Source organism: Lutra lutra, chromosome 4 (genome assembly GCF_902655055.1).
Source record: "Lutra lutra chromosome 4, mLutLut1.2, whole genome shotgun sequence".
Taxonomy (NCBI): domain Eukaryota; kingdom Metazoa; phylum Chordata; class Mammalia; order Carnivora; family Mustelidae; genus Lutra; species Lutra lutra.
This window is the reverse complement of record NC_062281.1, coordinates 150,177,073-150,199,646: the sequence shown is the minus strand read 5'-3', so window position 1 is coordinate 150,199,646 and position 22,574 is coordinate 150,177,073. Positions and strand designations below refer to the sequence as shown.

The window sequence follows — 22,574 nt, the reverse complement described above, 5'->3', positions numbered from 1 at the left end:
GTTCTGATCACCAGGAGATAAATGCAGTTGCAATTTTGAGTTGATTTCATTCCAGCCAACCACACGTAGATTTGACATGTGAATTAGCATGTGAAACCTTGAAACAGGTAAACATCTAATATAGTAAAATAAACTAGAGATCTCCACTACTACCTTGACATTAATGCCTTCACAGACTCCACTACTACCTTGACATTAATGCCTTCACAGACTAGGATCCTCAGACTTCGCTATGTCTAAATAACAAGGCCAGCCAATTGTTCATTGAGTTTGAAATTAGTAGAAGGGGACAAAAAGAAAAACAGAAGGTAAAACCTTTGTAGGAAATACCACAAAACACATACATGAAAAGATTTGCCATATTTTAGTTATATTTGTTAAGAAGGCAGAATAGAATGGCCAGTAAAAAAAAAAAAAAAATGCCAACAATTGTACTTCCTTGTTAGTTGAAAGAAAGAAGTGAAGGGAATTGGATTTGCGAAGCCTTTTATCTGCTACGTGCCAGGAACCGTAAAAGGATCATCACCTCAAGTATTTCCCTGATTTAATAAAAAGGAAATTGAATGTTATTTTGCTAAATGAATTGCCACATTATCTGATAAGTGATTAAAAAAAATAAACAGGATCTGAATTCAAGATCTCCTGGCTTGAAGTCTTTCTGTATTTTTCCTTCACTGTGCCATTTCATGTCCTTTTTAGAGAGTTCAACTGCATACGCAAGCTCTTGGTTTGTGTCAGGCATTCATTTTCATTCATTAAATAAATATTTGTTGAACCTCTAGTCTGTGCCAACATTGTACCTGTTATCCAGCATTCGGTCTAATGGGAAAGACAAGCAAGCGGCTCATGAGGAGACTGACCAGAATGCAGTGGGGACAAACTAACGTAGGGGTGCAGAAAAGAAAGCTTTCTTCATTCTTTTTTTTCTTTTCTCAATATGGTTATCTCAGGGCTTCCAGGTGTGTAAGAAAGGATGGTCAAGGCATCAGACCTATTCAAGTTCAGCCAAAGAATAATGCTTGAGGGACATCAACACAGGCGAAGGTTCCTCTCCTTATGATGTATGATATACATGGAGCATGTAAACTTGCCCCATCAAGGGAACGAGTGTAATTGGTGCACTTTCCCCTACAGCATTTAAGATGTTATCTCTATAAATACAGTGCATTTTGCTTTAATAAAAAATGAATTTTCCAGAACACTGACAGTATTGACCTTACATATTATCCAAATAGAAACTGTAATGAAACAAGTCGAACAGTGAGTAGTTATAATAGATATGCAAATATTGGTCTTTTCTTAAAGGTCTTTCAGCCTACTCACACGTGTCTCTTATGTGTCTGAGAGGGTGAATTCAGTCTGCATTTATAATCTAGGCGGACATGGAGGAGGAGGAAGGGAGAGGGAGGAGGGGACGTCTGTCAAACAGTCGTGGAGGGTAGAGTCCAGGAAAATTGTGCTTGAGTCCACAGCTTCAAAAGTGCATTTCAGGAGAACTGTCCTGTACTCAGTGCATTCACAGGTGCTACCTTATTTGATCCACACAACAACCTGTGACACAGATACAGTTGTTGCTGTTTTATGGGTGAGAAGACCAAAGCAAAAATGATGTGAGACTTGCCAAAATGCATACAACTAGCAAATAGCATCATTGAAATCTGAGCCCTTATTTTCCCACCCTAAGTTAGTTGATTTGATTTTTCAGCTAAAACTCACCTGGTCTAGCTATAATGATAAACTGAATCTCTAAATTCACTTCTTGATTAACTCAATAGATAGTCATTGAGGTCCTCCTCAGTTCTGCCAGGTACTGTCCCAGGTGTTAGAAGTGAGAAATGGTTTCTGATCTAATAACTGAGAAGTGGTTTCTGATCTAAAGCACAGGTTGAACCACTTGGCACCAGGGAAATGTAAATCAAAACCACAGGGAGATACCACTTCACACCAGTCAGAATGTCTAAACTTAACCAGTCAGGAAACAACAGGTGTTGGTGAGGATGTGGAGAAAGGGGAAACCCTCTTACGCTGTTGGTGGGAATGTAAGCTGGTGCAGCCACTCTGGAAAACAGTATGGAGGTTCCTCAAAAAGTTGAAAATAGAGCCACCCTCTATTTGGGTGTATCTATTTGCATAAGATACAAAGGTTGCTATCAAATAAAGAGAGCTTACATTTTACACACAAAACGACATTTTTTTTTTTTAAGATTTTATTTATTTGTCAGAGAGAGAGGGAGAGAGAGCAAGCACAGGCAGACAGAATGGCAGGCAGAGGCATAGGGAGAAGCAGGCTCCCTGCTGAGCAAGGAGCCCGATGCGGGACTCGATCCCAGGACGCTGGGATCATGACCTGAGCCGAAGGCAGCTGCTTAACCAACTGAGCCACCCAGGTGTCCCAACAAAACGACATTTTTATATGATTAAATTTAAGTCTATGTCTCCTTTTTCCCTAAGAGGAAAGAAACTCAAGATACATCATGAGACAATCAAACAGTTATTAATAAAAGAAAATCAATAAAGTAAAAAATAATTTAATCAATGAAGTCTTTGTAAAAAATTTATCATCTAAGTCTGTCAGCTGGGTTTTTTCTTTTACACTCCATCTGGTCACTTAGTTCAGCCTTAAAAAAAAAAAAAAAAAAAGCAAAGCTGAGTAGGGGTAAATCTGTCGTGCCACAAATTCTGTCTCTGTTGCTGTCCTGAGGAGACTTTGCACCTTTCTCTTTTCTACCTTTGCCCGCTCCCTACCACCACTTCTCAAAGCAAATGTGTTCTGGGGGTACATGGCTGTTTTCCAGTTGCTTGGAGAAAAAGTCTATCATTGGAGGTGTGCCACAAATATAGAACAAAGTCTCTTTTGAAACATGATCACTTATCTCCTTTTCCGTTATTCTTCCTTCCGTGATGTATGGCTTGAGTTCTGCACTGATTTGTGTTGTCTGTTTTGTAACATGCAAACGGCACGCAATCTTCTCAGGAAATTCATTTACTAAATCGAGGATATTTTTCTTAAACAAGAGCTCACTGGTGTTTTGGGCACTGTAGAAGAGCTTTATCGTCCCCATCTCATAGCCGCCTCCTTTGTCTGCCCATTCTCTATGCAGGTCGGCCGCATGCCGCAGAATGGAGAGCAGAGGGTTAATTCCGACTCCCCCTGCAATCAACACGAGGTTTCTGGGGGCATCCGCAGGCTCTGGGACAAAGAAGAACTCTCCGCCCACTCTCACGGCCACTTCCGAGTCAAGTGTACACTGACTGTGAATCCAGAGAGCAGGAGGGTGGTTCGTATATTTCACTGCCAATTCTATCATTCTCTCTTCTTCCAGCAGTCTGGGACTGGAGCATATTGAGAACCCACCAACCACTGAGACTCCTGGGATAAAGAAATCAACCCACTGGCCAGCTTTAAAAGAAAAGTCTTTATCCGTAACAAGCAGGCGGAGCCTCTTCACAGATGGCGACTCATTCGCAGCCCCACAAACCAAGCAATTGCACTATTGGGTATTTACCCTTAAGATACAAATGCAGTGATCCGAAGGGGCACGTGCACCCAAATGTTTATAGCAACAATGTCCACAATAGCCAAACTATGGAAAGAAACTACATGTCCATCAACAGATGAATGGATAAAGAAGATATGGTATATATATATATATATATATATATATATATATATATAAAATGGTATACTATGCAACCATCAAAAGAAATGAAATCTTGCCATTTGTAATGACGTGGATGGAACTAGAGGGTATTATGCTGAGCAAAATAAGTCAATCAGAAAGACAATTATCAAATGATCTCTCTGATATGAGGAATTTGAGAGACATGGTGGGGGTTCATGGGGGAAGGGAAAGAAAAATGAAACAAGATGGGACAGGAGAGGGAGATAACCATAAGAGACTCTTAATCTCAGGAAACAAACTGAGCCCTGCTGGGGGTGGAAGGGGAGGGACAGGATGGCTGGGTTATGGACATTGGGGAGGGTATGTGCTATGGCAAATGCTGTGAATTGTGTAAGACTGATGATTCACAGACCTGTGACTCTGAAATAAATAATACTTTATAGATTAATAAAAATAAAGCACAGGTTGATGGGGAGTTGTCCTACAGACTTTAAAGGGGCATAAAAATGAAACTGAGGAAAGCAAATGCAAACATAGCCCTACTGAGAGCCTTTCACCAAATTCACCAGCCAGTCCACATCTAGAAAATGGAACTATTCTGGCTCTGGGTTACCACTTAATGGCAAATGTGAATGAGAAGGATTCTGTGTTCAGTCCTTGATTACCTCTAGATAGAGTACACACTTTGTTGTCTGTCAGTGGAAATTTATGACTGTTTTATTGACCAGATTGAAGTTGATGGGATGCAACCATGGTATGTTTCACCTACAATCTTTTTTCTCAAGCTCTGGTAAATCTATCCCTTAATAACATCTCTGACAAACCTCTGAGCTTTCTGGTCCCTCTCATGAATTAAAATGCCCAGTTATCTTATCCAAGTCTGATGCTCACTTCTTCTTCTCAGTCTCTCCCTAAGCAGGCTTATGTATGAGGGACTTGTGGGTGAAGAGAAGGGTGGTTTGTTCCTTGGACACTTCCCTTCCCCTAATTCCCTTCCTCTCCTATAATGGTGGGGTGCAGGGAGAGATATTATAGTGTAAGTATCTCTTATCAAGGGCTGCTTCTCTCTATTCTTGAATAACTCTGGTTGCCATGAATACCTCCTGTGTTGTAAGAAACCAACTGATGCTTCTGTCATAGACATATGCAAAGTCTTTTATTTATTTATTTATTTATTTATTTATTTATTTATTTATTTGACAGACAGAGATTACAAGAAGGCAGAGGGGCAGGCAGAGAGAGAGAGGAGGAAGCAGTCTCCCTGCTGAGCAGAGAGCCCGATGCAGGGCTATATCCCAGGACCCTGGGATCATGACCTGAGCTGAAGGCAGAGGCTTTAACCCACTGAGCCACCCAGGCACCCCGACATATGCAAAGTCTTAAGGGCACTCTGCTTAGACAGGCAAGGGTCATATCAGCCACTGTAATATTCCATTGTAATAATGTATAGCATATCCTAAAAGGGATACTAATCTCCCCTTATTGAAAGCATCCCAGTCTCTAATCCCTTGGGAATCCCCTCATTTGCCTGGAGGGAACATCCATTGAAGAGAGAAAGAAAAAGCCACAGTATTCCTCCTAAGTGAATAACTTCTGACTATGGTCATACTCCTCTCCTCCTGTCTTCGATTTATGCAAGTTTTATATAAATGCATGAAGATTGGGAAGAACTGATATGATGGTTGAGGTTTTCAAAGTCCTCAAAGCAGTGTCTGCCCTCATTCATTTGGAACTTGATTTCCCTTTGGCCTCAAGTTTGAGATATAGTTACCAATTCTAGGCAACCAGAAAAGTTCTATGCAATAATCTATACGTAAAATAATAGTATTGTCTCATGTATTGCCCCAAATCAGCAGGCACCTTGCCTGTTTGTGTACCACAATGCTATGGCTGGTATAAGACAGGCAAGGTCTGCTCAAAAGGAACTTACTTATATTCTAGGGGAGAGATATAAAAAATATATGCATGTATATATAACCAACCAACAATACAAAATCGGTGGCAAGCACTATGTAGGTTATTATCGTCAAAGGTAACTTAAACAAATTAGCTTATATGATCATGAAAGACTGTTCTAAGAAGATGACATTTGGGCTATGGTTTGAGTAATAAGGAAAGAGCCATATGTTAAGATCAAGAAAGAACACTCAAGGGGCAGCTGGGTGGCTCAGTGGGTTAAAGCCTCTGCCTTTGGCTCAGGTCATGATCCCAGAGTCCTGGGATGGAGCCCTGCATCGGGCTTTCTGCTTGGAGGGGAGTCTGATTTCCCCCCCACCCCCCCACCCCCGCCTCTCTGCCTACTTGTGATCTCTGTCTATCAAATAAACAAATGAAATCTTTAAAAAAAAAAAAAAGAAAGAAAGAAAGAAAGAAAGGAAAAGAAAGAGCACTCAAGATAATGAGAATAGCTCATGCAAAAGCCCTGAGGCGAAAGCCGGTGTGTGGGTAGAACAAAGTGAAAAAAGGGGACAAGTGATACAAGTTTGGGTTAGGATGGTAGGCAGGTCATAGATCTCATGGGATTTTTCCACTAAATTAAAGATTTTCTGGGGCGCCTGGGTGGCTCAGTGGGTTAAGCCTCTGCCTTTAGCTCAGGTCATGATCCCAGGGTCCTGGGATCGAGCCCCCGCATCGGGCTCCCTGCTCAGCGGGGAGCCTGCTTCCTCCTCTCTCTCTCTGCCTGCCTCTCTGCCTACTTGTGATCTCTCTCTGTCAAATAAATAAATAAAATCTTTAAAAAAAAAAAGATTTTCTTTTGTTATATTCTAAATGAAATGGGAAGCCATTGGGAGATTTTTAAGCAGAGAAGTGATACGATACTTGTTTTAAAAAGATTTCTCCAACTTTTTGGCAAACGGATGATATGGGGTAAAGTGGAAGTGAGCAGTAATTCAAACCAAGAATGATGAGTGGCTTGAGCTAGGTCTATAGCAGTGAGAATAGAGAGAAGTGGGAGGATTGAGTACATGTTTACAAGACTAGTGCACAGGTCTAGCTGGTACATTTAATTCTGGGTGTGAGGAAAAGAAACAAAAAATAACAGGTATATCTTTGGGTGGGGGTGCCATTTCTAGGGAGGAGAAAAAGTAGAGAAGTAATTTAGAGGATCAAGAGTTGTCTTTTAGACATATGAAGTTTGAGATGACTTACTTAGTTGACTTTCAAGCAACAGAGTCCAGCAGGCAGTGGGCATCTACATACATGAATCTTAAGTTTCTGAGGGTGTCAGGATTAAAGAAGCATCCTTAGGAGCATTTGACTTGGGAAGACTAGGTGTGTTAATGGGTATTCAAGTCTTGTTAAAATCCAGATTCTGATTTAGTGGGTCTGGGGTATGGCTTGATTGTGTGCATATCTAAGAAGCTTTAGGTGATGCAGTTGCTGCTGGTCTGGAGACAGGGTAACAGGAGTCTAGAGAGAACAGGTAACTAGGGAAAATGGCCCAGGACTGCGACCTTTGCAACCCAACATAGATAGCAGGTAAAGAAGGAGCCAGGAAAAGAAATGTCCCTCCTCCCCTCCCTCAATTCTCTCTCTCCTTCCTTTCCTTCTACCCATAAACTTTTATGAGGCCAATTAGGTGTCAGGGACTGTGCTGAACAGTTTCTTATGTTCCTCTATTGACTGAAAGTTGCCAAGCTTTAATTCAGTCTTTTATTCTGCAGGTAAATTTCCCACTCCCTGCTGCTAAGACCTTTCAGCTGAACTCAAAGGCTCTGTTTATCTGTTTCCAGAAATATCCAGATTAGAAATTTAAGAATATAAACACCTGTTTGAAAGGATCCCCTCAGGAGTCTTAACTGTCTCTGTGCAGATGAGGCACAGGGAGCAAGAAAATGTGGGAATGGGAAGCTTTGGCTAAGCTTGACCTTGGGAATGGGAAGGGCTAAAAATTAAGAAGTTCAACCATCAGCCAAATGCGGCCAAGTGTGGAGAACCTCCTTCTAATTTCAGGAAAGAGAAGAAAGACTGTTTCCTTCAAAGCTGGGCCTGTACTCCATCAGAACCACTGCTGACTGTGTTTGACAAGGAAAAAAAAAAGAAGAAGAAGAAACACAACAAGAAAAAAAAAAAAAAAAAGCACGAGCAACATCTAGTTAAGGGGAAACAACTCAGATTGAACATAACTCCTCCAAAAGCACACAAGTCAATTAAACCAACGATGTCTCTAAAGCAACCCGGTCCCCCTCCAGCCCAGCTACTAAATTGCATCTTGCTTACTTCTCAACTCAAAGACAGAAAGGAAAGAGAAGGTGGGGACACAGCCTGGATTTATGCATGAAGAAAACGGTGATAAAAGACAGGGCTTTGAAAAGCAATCAGAGCTACCAGCCTCCCAACTGAGAACTGTTTAAAATAGTACCATCCAGCAAGAGCTGCATATATAGGAGTCAAATCCTAAGATCCCCTTTGGACACGCTTTCCAGAATTCCAGAATAACATGGCTCTGTCTCTTTGTCTTTCTCTCTTTCTCTCTCTTTTTCTGTCACACACACACACATACACGCGCATACACGCGCACACGCGCGCACACACACATGCATATACACACACAGATCTGTGTGGATTTGAGGAAAAAGCTTCAAGGAGGAGGCACTTCAGATGGATCATGTAGAATTTTTACAGATGGAGAAGACAGGATGCAAATGCAAAGGGATTAGTTTTATTAGGGGAAGCTGACCATCATAGGTTAGTACGCAGGCTAGAGGACTTTGGTGGAAGTCTTGCCCTTTTTTTTTTTTTTTCATTCTTCAGCAGCCAACCACCAAAGAGCAATTATTTGTTCGCTCCACAGCCCTGAGTATTTGGATATGCAAATCAACTGTGTCCATGCATAATTAAGACAGACACTGTGGAAAGTTTCATTTTCCAGAGGAAAGCCTGCCAGGCAGCTGGAAAGAAAGGTCAGCATAGACCACCACCTCACTTGCTTGTTTGAGACTGTGTGTGGGTTAAGGTAATGGCATCCAGGCTTCTCCTGCCCTTTTGTTCTCTTCTGCTGCTGCACTGGGGAGCCTAAGGGCAGCCCTTATCTCCTCCCCGAGGCCTGAAATGCCCCTGGAACTTCCCATTGAACTATGCTGGGACAGAGTATTTTCTGCTTCCAGTAAGATCTATAGTCCTAGAGGCAGAAGTCTGCCTTCTTTCTGGGGTCACCTTATGACCCTGGAGAAAAGAGTCATTTCTGAAGGACAAACATGTGGGACATGTTTTCAAAAGTAGAATGCACAGGGGTACCTGGGTGGCTCAGTGGGCTGAGCCTCTGCCTTCGGCTCGGGTCATGGTCTCAGGGTCCTGGCATCGAGCCCCGAATCGGGCTCTCTGCTCAGCAGGGGAGCCTGCTTCCCCCTTGCTCTCTCTCTGCCTGTCTCTCTGCCTCCTTGTGATCTCGCTCTCTCTGTCAAATAAATAAATAAAATCTTTAAAAAAAAAAAAAGTAGAATTCATAGGTTATTAAGTTACTGTGTCCTACCTCTGAATACACCTTTAACACTCTGTGTTGCAGGCACTGGGATTCAAACCCCTGAGGAGGGGAGGACAGCCTTTATGGGCCCGGTAACTCTGAGAAGGGATAAAGAGGCCAGCTCTAGGAGCATGAAGACGGGTTGAAAGCTGAAACAAATTGCCATGGAAATCAACTCCTGCTTCCAAGGTAATAAGCAATCGTTGGGCTAGTAGCAACTGGAAGAGCCAACGAACGGGGAGCAGGAAATCCTTCTCCCTCTTTCAGCTTTCCAGTCTGGCAAGACTAACAGGAAGCCAGTAAGAACAGAGAAATGTATTTTCATAGTCCCAGTCCAGGTATCACAAAATGGAGCAAAAAAAAAAAAAAAGATAGGTCTGAGGAGCTAAGAGACCGTAAGAGCTTCATATCCAGCACAGTCCTCCACTTTGGCTACCCAGAATCCACACCCACCTTGCTCCACATATCTGAACTTATTCGTATCTCAAACTCAGTCACAGTTACTTCCTAATATTCTGTAAAGACTACATTGTAATGTTAATCACCAACATTAATCCTTATATAAAATAAGGGGAAAGAAGGAGAGAGCGAGAGAGAAAAAAGACAACAATGTGTGAATATAAATATGTGTGGGTGTGTTTATGAGTGTGTGTGTGTGTGTATTTATAACAAACAAGGAAGAAAATCCTCATAGCTGCTACTACCCTTGTTTCTTTAACTGGGCAAAGACCATAGTTGGTATTTATATCTGTCAGCTCCACCGATATACTACTATATACGACAGCTTCCAACACTGCTGGTTTGATAGAATGTTGAAAAGACTCGTAAAGGCATAGCGAAAATACCAGCTGGGGGGTGACATGTTCCAGTGTCAGAGTACTGTCCTCCTAGACACACTTTCTATTTTGAACCAAAAATCAGTACAGGGTGCTGTGTGCCTCATAGGTAGAATACATGGATCCAATAATAAATGTATAGAAGGAATGGCTTTTCTCACCATCACTCCCAGTGACACACCTGGGGAACTTGTACAAAATGTTTTCTCTCTTGGTATTTTGAACTCTTCATGCCAGTAAATAAGAAGATTTTTAAAAGGAGTTCCTATGCTGGCAGCAATGATTGAACATGTTATCATGAGGAGCTAAGGTTGCTGCTACCTATCAGCGTCATAGAGGAGTATGTCTGGGACTCAGAAGATTTACTGGGACATCTCTTAGACTTCTATGACCAGAGATAACAATAAATGTGCAATTACAGCAACACTAGCCTGATAAGAATGGTAACCAAGGGTTCTGACACCTCAGGGATGAGAAGCTGGGTTACCCCACTGGTGAAATGCTATAGAGGAACAAGTGATAGCCGAGGGTAAGTCAAATTTGAAAGCATAGAGAGGAGGGAGATAATTACCAATATCACCTTAACGACAACTGTGGTGGCAGAGATTCTATATCCCATTGACCCTTCTGTTGTAGGATTTTTGCTTGCTTTGTTTGTTCAGCTATTTGCTTTTAGAATTATCATAGGTCACACTCTTGAAGAATCAGCAAGAAGACACAGTGAACTTGGGCAGAGAGGGACCCAGGCAGTCCCAAGTGTGGACTATATAGTATACAGACCTATTGCCTCAGCCTTATCATCTCCACTGAGACCAGCCCACCATCCAATTGCCAGCCTCTGAAACTCTGCTTCATGGCTCTCTTTGGCCACTGAAAATTCCTCTGTCCACGTGTGGACAGGCAGAAATAAATACCAGGAAGCTCGCAGCCTCCAAAAGTACCCCTCAAGTAAGAACTAACAGAAGTTAGTGCATAAATATCATAGCTCTCTTGCACCTTGGGTGAAATCACTCTGAAGTGGGTGTTCCACAGTGGGTCCTAGAATTTCCCACTGGGATAATGCTCCATTCTCCCACACAAGTAATATATTGGATAATGCACACTTTACTGGCTTTCTTTCCTTCTCTGCTTCACATCCCCTCTCCTCTACCCGCATAACTCCTGATAATCCATACTCTGGCTATTTTAAAAGGTTTTCATGAAGGAAGACTAAAAGGGATAAGTTACGAGAAAGTGGTTTTGGAAAATTAAAAACCTAGATCAAGGTAAGGGATTATATGGGTCATTACTGCACAGACTCATGCAAACTGGTGGGAAACACTGCAAGATTTTGCCCCTATCTCCTCAGCTTTTGTTATCATATTAACAGAACTCTGATTCTGCTTCAGGATGCCATGTTACTAGCTGCCATGTAGTCACATCCCAGACACCCTTATGGCCATAGGTAGCCATGTGACCACTTACAGCCAATTAGATACAAGCAAAAGTCTAAAGTGGAGTTTCCAAAAAACTTACTGTTTCCCTGATAGAAAGCAGCAGACTCCAAAGTCATATAGTTTTTTATCCTTTACCCTTCTTCCTACCTGAAGTGCAGACTTGATGCTTAGATCCAAGACACCCATCTTGCAACCAGAAAAGACAAAAGTTGCATACGGTTGACCCTTGAACAGCCTGGGTTTGAACTGCATGGTTCCACTTAAATGAAAAATTTTTATAGGACAGTTCTGTAAATGTATTTTCTCTTTCTTATGATTTTTGTAATAACATTTTCTTTTCTCTAGCTTACTTTATTATAAGAATAGAGTACAAAATACATGGAACGTACAAAATATGTTTGATTAACTGCTTATTACCAGTAAAATATGTTAATCAGTTGTTTAATACCAGTATAGCTTCTGGTCAACAGTAGGCTATTAGAAATTAATTTGGGGGGGAATCAGAGGTTACCTATGGATTTTCAACTGCATGGGAGCCTCAGGCACCTAACCCCCATGTTGTTCAGGGTCAACTGTATTTAGAATATCAGAGCAGAAAGCTAGAAGGAGATTGTGTCCTTGAGTATTTGCTCAAGAAGTTGCACTAGTTCTCGATCATCTATCTGACTCTTGTTCCTTAGGAGAAATAACTACTTTTTTATGCCTCTGTAGTCAGGTTTCTATTAATGCAGCCAAATACAATCCCAGTTGACAAGTGTTAATTATAGCAACAAGAGAAGTGTTAAAATGCATTCTCAGGTTCTTCACTACAACTTTTCCTTCAGAATCATTAAAGAATGTAATGCAGTATGACACAGGAGGAAGAGCCAGATATTTTTTAAGTCACTTTTACACCCGGAGAAGCCCTAGCGTGGATTCTGCAATTGCTATGATCTTAACCTCAAAACAACAACAGTAATCTCCATTTCACAATGAGTTGTGCATGAAAAGGGCATGTGCATATTAAGCAACCAACAAACATTTACAGTACCTCGATGGGGGCAGAGGAGACCCTAACAGCACTTCAAAGTTTGGATCTAGACTAGAAGTCATGAGCCCTTAATGAAAACATGGGCTTTCTAGTTGTTTGGTCAACCCCTGTTTTAATGGAGTACTAGAGGACAGTAAGAATTACCTATTAAACAAGCCAGAACTTTAACATCTGAATTAGTGTCAACCATTTCAAAGGCATCGTGGCATAGGATTAAGAGCTCTGGCTCTGGAGTCAGTCACATGGGGTTTGTGTTCTGGCCCCACCTTTCTTCTGACATAACCTGGGGTGGATTACATCACCACTCTGAGGTTCAATCTCTTTCTTGTCTGTCTGGTGCGTTTACCTCATAGAAGAGGCTCAAATGAGACCACAGATGTGAACCTGCACAGGTTTACTATGACCATTGTTTGTATTCTCCAGTCCATAGAGTAGTGACGCCAGTGCTGGCAGAGGGTGGGGGAGGGGGAGAAGAGCGCAGGGGAGGGAAGAATGGGTTACAGGTACAAATTGAATTCCAAAGATACAAAATGAATGGTCTGCAGAGAACCACAGAGGAGGTTGTTCAGGTCAATGCCAGCCTTGGAAGCAGACGTGACCACTAAGCTTGTGAGGGGGTAATGGCCTACCAGGCAGCAGCACTTGGGAAGACTGGGTTGGGGGGGAGGCAGGTGCTAAAAGAAGGGTTCAAAGTCCTTCATAGCTCCCTGGCTCTTCTCCATGGTAGCCATTTCCCTCAGGACCAGCAGGGCTGAAAATACACTTTGTCTCTAACACAGCTCAATATATTTTAGGCTGAGGAGGGATTGGGGGAGGAGAGACCCAAGCTGAGTGTTGCCTGTTGGTAATAAAAGCCTCCAGAATGCACACAGCTCCTAGAGCAGTGGTGGAGGGAATCTCAGAGCAGAGATGCCTTCTCCCTGGCCAGCGGCTGCCCTCCTCTGTGAACCTCTGGCTGCCCTTCTGCTAGCCAGGGCCCTCAGGGGACTTATTACCAGGATCAAGTCCATCCTGTTCTTAGGGTCCTGCATTGTTTCATTCAGGTTTAAATATAGAAGCTGTACAAAGGAAGTGAAAGGGAGCAGAGAAGCCTAGAGCTGCTCGATGTAGCATGCTGCTGCGGCCCTCTGTCTGCCCAGCTGGAAGTAACCAGCATTGGCAAGGGACCAAAGGAAAAAGCACAATTTTGGGGTCTGAGTGACCTAAGATCAAGCCTATAACCTTCCCTCTCTGAGACCCTGAGCAAGGTATGTAACCTCACTGAATCTCAGTTTCCTTGAGCCTTCTTGAAATAATTTTTAGAAAGCAATAATAGCAGCTAAAATTTGTAATAATGATAGCTAATACTTACTGATAGTTAATCTGTGCCAGACTCTGTTCCAAGCACTTCATGTGTAAGATCTCGACCCAATTATTCTATAACATGGAGCTTCCCATTTTATAGATGAGGAAACTAAGGCACATAGAGTGAGCTAAGTCATCCAGGGTCACACAGTATGCAGTAACAATGCATAACAAGTGAAAAGTGTCTGCACGGAGCGAGATTCACGCAGGAGTAGCTACCCCAGAGAGGGCTGCCTAAGTTAAGAGTGTAGCTCTTACTATGTTTCCCCAAATGCCGTAGGATACAAACATCATCTCACAATAACCATGGGAGGTGGGCGGTATCCGTGCCATTATACAGATGAATACATCAGTCAGGAAAACAGAATTCACTCTCATATTTCAAACAGAAAAGATTTTTTACAGGGACCTCATTACATGGGTGATAGAAGAGCTGAAGTGTAACCCAGAGATTGCTACCATTTCCAGGCCTTCTGGCTAGAGCAAGAACCGTGAAGGGAGCATCTGGCTAGCTGGAAGCTGGACCCTTGAGGAAGAAGCTACTCAGAGTCAGAGCTATGGAGGGGAGTCTGTGGGACTGCAGATACCCAAGCTTCCTCCCTTCTTCCCCATCTAGTCCTCTACTAGTTCCATACATGGGCTTGGCCTGTTTGGAACCTGACCTGAAATTTGGGGAATGTGATTTCCTGGAATACAGAGTAGAGGAGAGAGGAGTACAAATAAGCAAATGAGAACCACAGAGAGGAAAATATGTGACTTATCCAAGGCCACCAGGCTGCTGAGGGAGAGATCCTGGACTAGAATTCAAGCCTCCAACCTTGACATTCCTCCCAGCTGCCTCCCAACCTCTTCACTTGTCCAGCAAAGGGTTCTTTCAACTCGTTATTTTACCTATTACACACCATTTTCTAGAGCTTCTCCAACTTTTTCAAGGCTCAAGCTTTATGCTAACCTTAACCCTTTTCTGCAGTTGACCTGGTTCCTACATCTTCATGTGACCTCAACACCATGTGACCTAAATTCCTTTGACATCCACTCCCTTCCTCCTTTTCTGCACCTACTCTTAGCGCCTTCTCTCAATCTGGATAAGAGTGCCCCAGCCATCCCATATCAGTCGGGGTTCAATCAGGGAAGCTGAAATTCTGTGAGTATAGTGGAATAAGAGATGTACTGTAGGAAAAACACATTCTGCAACTGTGAGAGAATCTAGGAAGTAAGATCCCAAAAGGGGGGAGTTGGGTGATGAAATAAAAGTCACTATCCAACCTCCCTGAAATACGGAAATGGGTGGTCAACTTGGAGGTCATAAAGGGATATGGGCAGTGGGGCACACCCAGCTGCTGGAGAGGGTCTGCAAAGGAAAGCTGATGGAGAAGTCTTTGGAAGACTGTTCGGAAGATGCCGCTGCATCTGGCTGTGGGTCTGGGACTGATGTTGGAGAGCAGGCCAGCCAGGCAGGAAGAAGAGCTAAGCACATAACTGAGGGCAGTAAAGACAGGCTGAAATTTTCTGACATTTTCTGCATTTAACTCCCACCAGGAAATTGCAAAGCTGGTATTCCCCTACACCTCCGCATATACCCACATCTCAACCCATTTAACCACAATGACTTTCAGAGAGTAATGGCTACTGCTTCACTTGTGTCTTCCAAATTACATGGAAACTTCTCTCCTAGCCAACTCTAACAAAACTCTAAAAGGCGACATTGTTCCAGCTCAGCTGGCTGACACAGTATAAAGCCACCTGACTCCCCTACTCCAGGCTAATCCTGTGATCTGGATGCCATATCTTCCTCCAGGGACTCACACTCTCCATTAACCCCTTTCTTTTGTGTCCTTTCATTTATTCACTCTCATTGTTTTTTTCCCATCTGTCCAAGAACATGCTCAGCCTGTCCCATACTATAAAAAGAAAATTTCCCTCCACAACGGCTACCCTCTGATGAAAGCTGTTATCACCATCTCCTCTCCTCATTTCTGTCAAAATTAATGTGGGGCTGGGGGGATGGAGTGCGTGCTTGATACTCCTGAAACCTGATCACTTGTTTATTTCTCAAGCCTTCATCATTGGACTTCCTACCCTGCCTCCCCTGAAAGCACAGCTCGGTGGGAAATGATGACCTGGTCTTGGCGAATCCAAACTTTCCTTCTTTAGGCCTCACCCCTCTATAGCAGTTGATGTTTTTAGTGATTCCTTATGTTTTAGGTCTCGCCCCTGCCTTGGCTTCTATGACTCTGTTCTGTCTTGACTTTCCTCCTCCTCCCAAGTTAGACAGTCTCATTATTCTTCATAAATCCCTCTTCTTTTGCCCATCCCTTAGGTGTTGGGATTGGCCAGAGTTCTAGCTGTGGTCATCTCACTACACACACGAGTCTCTGTAGTCAGCCCAACCAGCCCCAGGTCTTCAAATGATGTCTACCTGCTGATTACGTCAAAAGATTTAGTTCTAGTCCCAACCGTTTTCCTGAACTCTAGATAGTTCTTTCCATCCACCAGTTGTCATTACTATGAGGTGATAACCGAAGAGAACTGTCTGAGTGAGCAAAGATGAATGAATAAAAGTCAAACAACAATTAGCCGAGGATTTTTCAAGCTCTAGGCATCATGCTATGAGTTTTCTGTAAGGCTTTATAGGCAAGATAAACACGACACCAGGTGAGGTAGGGGCAAGGCAAGATTTATTAAAAGCGCTCTCCGGCAAAGTTTCAGGGCTCAGGAGAAGGGAAGCCAGGAAAGTCATGCCAGGAGGAGGTGGGCACCCTCGGGCGAGGTTCCTCAACTCTGGAAAGGGGAGTGGGGGAAGTCGCACTGGGAGGGAGTTGGCAGGGGTCTTTTATGGGGCCAAGGTAGGGCATGGCTCACATCCATATATGGTAGGGTACTGGGTGATCGGAGGGTATGGGGTGCAGGGTCCTGATACTTCTGTTTCCTGCATAGGTGTCGGGTTACCTATGGAGACATGACCTGGGCATATATATATCCTTTTGGCAGGAGAGTCAAGGGTTAAGGAAAGGGGTGGGGAGGAGGCTGGAAGACGGAGACCCGGTGGTCTGTGGTCTTTTCTATTATTCCTCCTGCACTCCCTGAGCCCACCGACCCAACATTATCTATTCAGTCTCTCTTTGAATCTTCAACACTCTTAAGAAGCACATAGATTTTAGTAGCATTTTATAGGTAAGAAAACTGAGGCTCAGATAGTAAATAAACCTCGGGTCTGGTCATAGTGAAGTAAACAGTATTGAATATGCCTTGAAAAGCAAACCACAGAGTGAGAGAAAACATCTGTAAAACATACTTATCATAAAAGTCTTGTATTGAAAATATGAAAATAGTTGCAACTCAATAATAAGAATAAAAGCAACCTAATAAAAGTGGGCAAAAGATTTGAATAGATACTTCACCAAGGAAAAGATTCTCAACATCTCAACCACAATAAGCACTGCACCCCAGCATGATTAAAAATAAAGACTGATACTACCAAGTGTTAGCAGAGATGTGGAACAACTGTAACTCTCACGCATTCCTAGTGCTCGTGGAGAATGGCCCAGCCCTTCAGGAAACTATTTGGTAGTTTCTTAGAAAACTAAATATGTACTTGCCAAATGATCTAGTAATCCTACCCCTGAGAACTTTCTCAAGAGAAATGAGAGGATATGGAAATAAAATAAGAACTGTACATTAATGTTCATAGCAGAATAAGAGTCAATAGCAGAACATGAGTCTTTATTCACAAGTCAAAAAGTGGAAACAATCCAAATGTCCATCATCGGATGAATAGTTAAACAAATTGTAGTGTATTCACATAATGGGGGCAGAATGGCCGCTTAATTAAGTGGTACTGGAATGAATGAATAACCATTTTAATGCAATAAAAAGGAAAGAAATGCTGATACATGTAACACCATTAATGAATCACAAAAATATTATACTAAGTGAAAGTACAAAACTATTATACTAAGTGAAAGTAACAAGATACAAAATAATTCTTAATGATAAGAGATTCTAGAAAGGCAAAACTATGGTAGCTGAAATCAGATCAATGGCTCTGCTGGCTATGGTAGAGATCTGACCACAGAATATGGGGTTACTTTTTGTGGGAATGAAAAGTATTCTGTATCTTGATTGCAGTGGTAGTCACACTCCTGCACATATTTGTCAAAACCCACTGAATTATACACACAGAATCGACTAATTTTATTATATATATATATATATATATATACATATGTGTATATATATATATATATATATATATATATATATATATTTTACATCATCAACCTGATTAGAAGAAAACAAAGAAGAGATATGCATAGAAAATCAGAGACACACCTTAGAATGAGAGGCTTCAAGGAAGGCTGAATCTGGAAGAATAAGTGGGCATGAACCAGGTAGCAAGCAGATGCTTTTGGCTGTTCTGCAAAAGTGAGAGTCCCTGTTTGCCTCTGTTGGCCAAGGGCTAGGAATGGGTCCCAACATTAGACTGCATTTAGGAGGATAGGGAAGATTTGGTGAGTTCCATTCTTAAGACTGGAATGGAGAATGGGGTTCAGTGGAGCTTACTCTGACCAAGGCATAAGGGTATGTAGGTATAAAAACCTAAGATAATATTTGAAGAGCTCTGAGAGATTACAGTACTCTTATCCTTCTGCCCATCTCCATCACAGGGACTTGCTACTTTGGGCAAGCATTCCCTTTCTCTGGGAAGTTTGGTCATCTGTAAAATGGGAGGTGGAGGGGCAGACTTGATGATCTCTAAGGTCTCTTCCTTAGCTTTCCAGCTTAAGTCCAGGCCGCTGCTGTATGTGCACTCTTTGCTGGTTTTTTATGTCCAAGAGACCAGCGTTCTTATTTTCAACCCTGTGACTCACTATCTTTTCTCTTCATTCCCCTAACATCTGAGGGTCATAGGCAGGGAGAAGGGAAACCAGGAAAGGAAGACAGACCCGGGCAGGAAGTATGAGATCTGGAATCCTGCCCAGGGCTTGCATCTTGGGAAGGCAGGAGGAGAAGGGAGAAGCCAGCCAAGTATTTCAGATGTAGAAGCAGTCAGGTCCACTCATCTGCAATCACTTATGGGCTATCTACTACGTATGATACTATATATGCTTACCAAGCCCCTCCCGTGAGCTTGGTGCTAGGATTCAGCAGTGAGAAAGACATGTGTGATCCTTACTGTGAGGAGTTGGAGTGCAGGAGGCACTGATCAGGTTTGTTATTCAAAAAGAACACTGGCTGCCTTGCTCAGAACGGATTTCGGGTATTAGTCTCCCTCATTTACGCATGAGGATATTTGGGCTTAGAAGGATGAAGATTCTTGCTCCAGCTCCAGACTGATTATTATCCAACCCCACACCTATGCTGGCTATAATCTATGCCCTGCCCATTATGGAGACTCTTTCTATTCATGATATTCAGGATGTAGTACCAAGGGGGAGGAGGGCCCCGGGAGGGAGGGAGAGGAGGTGATGGAAATGAAGTGCCCCAGGGGTCAGGATGTGCTGGGCTCACACTTCAGGTCGCTCCACTGTGATACACTCTGTTTAAGCCTGGTCGAGGGGCCAGCCATTCCCAGGGGCTCCGATCAGAGGGAACTGCCTGCTGCCACTGCCCAACAAAGACATCTAGTTGCATCTTGTTCCTATCGATTACCCACCAAAGTGTCTCTCATTGTTAGGCATTCCCCAGGGGCAAGCAGGAGAAAAGGAGCCCTTTCTCCTTTTTTTTGCTTTTAATGACTTCCAATCCTACCCGGTGATCTCTGCCCTCTTCCTAGAGGCAGGAGAGGGGGAGGGAGAGGGAAAGGAGAGAAAGAAAACATGGAGGTAGTGAGGAGGAGGATAGGCACAGATACAAAGCACAGAGATTGAGAGAGAGAAAGAGAGATACACAGACATAGAGAACAAGAGATACAGAGACAGAGAGAGAGGGAAAAAATAAATAAATAAATAAACCAGCACCCCAGAGACAAATAGAGAGAAGCAGCAGAAAGACTCCAAGACTGAGAGAAAGACAGAGGAAGGCAAAAGAGACAGAAAAGAGTTGAGACAGGGACAGACAGAGGCAGATCCAGTGAGAGAGAGAGAGAGACACAGAGAGAGAGAGGGACAGAGACAGAGAGACAGAGACAGAGAGGAGAGAGAGAGAAGTGGAGAAAGAGGGAGAAGGAGAGGCAAGTGAAGAGACAGAAGTAGGACAGAGGCCAAAAAAAGCAGCAAGGAAATACAGAAAGTGAGGATGAGAGAAGTAGGTAAAGAGAATAGGAGAGAGGTGGGAATGGAGGGGTGAGAAGCTGAGCCGTTGGTAGCACTCAAGGTTCAGGGGTGGAGAGGGGTCACTGAGCGATACGTGGGGGACCCAGATAGCCCAGGCACACAATGTACTTTGACTGCTGGACTGGCTGCTTGGCTATCTCACCTGTGAACCTGTGTTAACCCCGGCAAGAGGAAATCAGTGCTCCTGAGAAGCATGCAGCCTGCCCACAGCCACACCCTTCCCCACACTCTGGATCCCAGCACTGGGACCCATGCCTTGGACTTGAAAGACAGAAAAAGTCTGTGAAGGTCCTATGGTCCAGAACTCTCTCTGCCTCTCAGATTTCCCAGAGACATTTTTCTCCCTCCCTCAGCTCCAGGACTCCGTGATAATGGCAAAGCCCAAACCTCCACACGCACGAGAGCCCTCTGCCAGTTCCCCCGACTCCAGATACCCCACTGCCTCCTACACAAGCCCCTTGTGCCTTCAACACAGACACAGCTCCGGCCTCCTTCTCCAGCCCACTCTTTCTCCCAGGCACTGGGGCTCTGGCCCGCCACCCCAGCCAGAAACCTGCAGGCTGCCTACTCCTGCCCTCCATGTCAGGTCCTGCATTATCCCTTTAAAGGATTCTTTAAATTTTAGGGTTCTGCTTCCGTATGCTTTTTTAGCCTCTCTGTGCCTCTATCTCTGCACCTATAACAGAGAGATGACACTAGTCCCTACCGCACTGGGTTGTTATGATAATTAAATGAGCTAATATATGCAAAGCCCATGAAACAGTGAGGTCCTGGCCTATAATAACCCTCAGTAAATACCAGCCTGTGGTTAGTGGTCATAGAAGCCATTCCATTCCGCCCAGTCCTTCACCGTCAGCTCTCACCCGCAGCACTCGCTCGTTCAGCCCTGCCTCCAGGCGCGCAAATGCCCCTCCATCCTCCACAGCCACCAGGATGACAGTGAGACAAGGGAATGCTCTTCCTACCTTCCTTGCTTAAAAGCATTCAGGAGCTCTACACAGACACAGGATGGGGATCAAGGGTCCTTTGTGATCTGGACTTTCTATGTCTCTCCTCTTCATTCCTGCCACACCTTGTTCCTCTTAAAGACACATCAGAGCATGCCAGGCTGTTTCAACCTCCCTACTACTGTTCTTGCTGCCCCTTCCTCCTGGAAAATCTTTTCTCCTCCCAGCCCCCACTTGCTCCATTTCTTAAGTATCCACATATGCCAAGCATTATACAGATAATGCTCGGCATCTACAATTTCTACTCTTCCCAAGGTAGGCTTTGTCACTCTCCTATATAGAAGCCAGGGAGGCTCCACAGCCTAAGTCCCACAGCAGCTAGAAGAGGGGCAGAGCCTAGCCTTAACCACAGGGCCTTCTGCCCCAGGTCTGTACCACTCTGCCACATCAGCAGCAGGTATTAAAAAAAAGAACTGCCCACACTCACAGCGCAAGGACCGTGTCTGAGGCACCTGCTAAGTGTCACATGCATTACCTTGTTGAATCCTCCCAATTACCCTATGAAGCAGGTGCTATTTTGCAGGCATAATTGCCCTCCTTTCCAATCAAGGCACCAAGGTACAGAGAGGTGGACTAACTTGTACAAGTTACCATGCAGAAAGCGAGGCTAGAAAACACAGTGAGGCTGGCTTCTGAGCAGATTTGCTGACCTGCTGTGAAGGGTTGACTGGAGAGCAGGTTTCCAGGTCTACCTCTGCCATTATTTGTGCAACTGTGCTGAGTCCCTTGCTATCTCCAAGCCTCAGCTTCCTCACCTGTGAAATGGATGTAATCACAAACTGCCTTAATCCCAAAAGCGGGCTAAAGACCAAATGGGAAAAGAAAGGGGGTGACCTGCTTTGTGAAACCTAAAGAAGAAAGGAGGACAGCCAGGTATTGGTACACAGGCACTGGGATTGTGTTTTCATGTACCATCTCAATTCATCACAACTGTGCAGTGTAGGCATTATTAGTCCCATTTCACAGTTGAGGAAAGTAAGGTAGGCATGGAAGATAGACAGGCATCTGAACATTCAGAGTATTCAGTCTGCATTCATAAAGCGTTTGACAGTATGCAAAATAATGCATTTTGTTTGTTTTGCGATCTTTTGTGAAGCAGCCAGAACAGAGATTCACCCTGTGATGCAGAGAAGCACTTTCCTAACTCAGGTCCACAGAGAGCCCATGACTTGCTCAAGGTTACACAGCCAGGGATGGAACCAGGGCCTTCTACCTCTTTGGCCAGTCTGACCATTTGAGAGTCAGGATGCTCTAAGGTCTATGTGCTTTCAGGGCCAAAGATGAGAAAAGGGCAACTGTCTCCATTTTCAGATGGGAAAACCAAGTCTTTGTATGAGTCAAGTGAATCTGCCCAGCTTGTATAGCTGGTAATGGTGAGTCTGAGAGCCAAGCTCTTGTAGTCAGACTGTGGAAGCCAAGAAAGAGCAAAAGCAGAGGTCAATCCCAGGACCCTGGGATCATGACCTGAGCCAAAGGCAGACACTTAACCCACTGAGCCACCCAGGTACCTCAGAACCTCAGAGTTAGTGTTAAATGATGCATGTATATATAACAAAGGC

The 22,574-nt window shown here is 43.7% G+C and overlaps 1 protein-coding gene across 1 annotated transcript; it reads right to left on the bottom strand.

Annotated features, from left to right (window-relative positions):
• Positions 1–2,407: 2,407 nt before the first annotated feature.
• LOC125097388 (oxidoreductase NAD-binding domain-containing protein 1-like) lies at positions 2,408–11,545 on the bottom strand. The gene is made up of 2 exons (XM_047724932.1): positions 11,507–11,545; positions 2,408–3,491 (listed from the first exon to the last, which is right to left on the bottom strand). Exons 1-2 carry the CDS (start codon positions 11,543–11,545, stop codon positions 2,742–2,744), a joined length of 789 nt encoding a protein of 262 aa, XP_047580888.1. The 3' UTR covers positions 2,408–2,741.
• Between the last annotated feature and the right edge of the window lie 11,029 nt (positions 11,546–22,574).

Excerpts from the sequence above, each read along its gene's own strand:
- LOC125097388 (XM_047724932.1), bottom strand. The coding sequence starts at position 11,545 with ATGGGTGTCTTGGATCTAAGCATCAAGTCTGCACTTCAG. Across the intron at positions 3,492-11,506 it reads GCATCAAGTCTGCACTTCAG|TGCAATTGCTTGGTTTGTGG; the intron begins GTAGGAAGAAGG and ends AATACCCAATAG.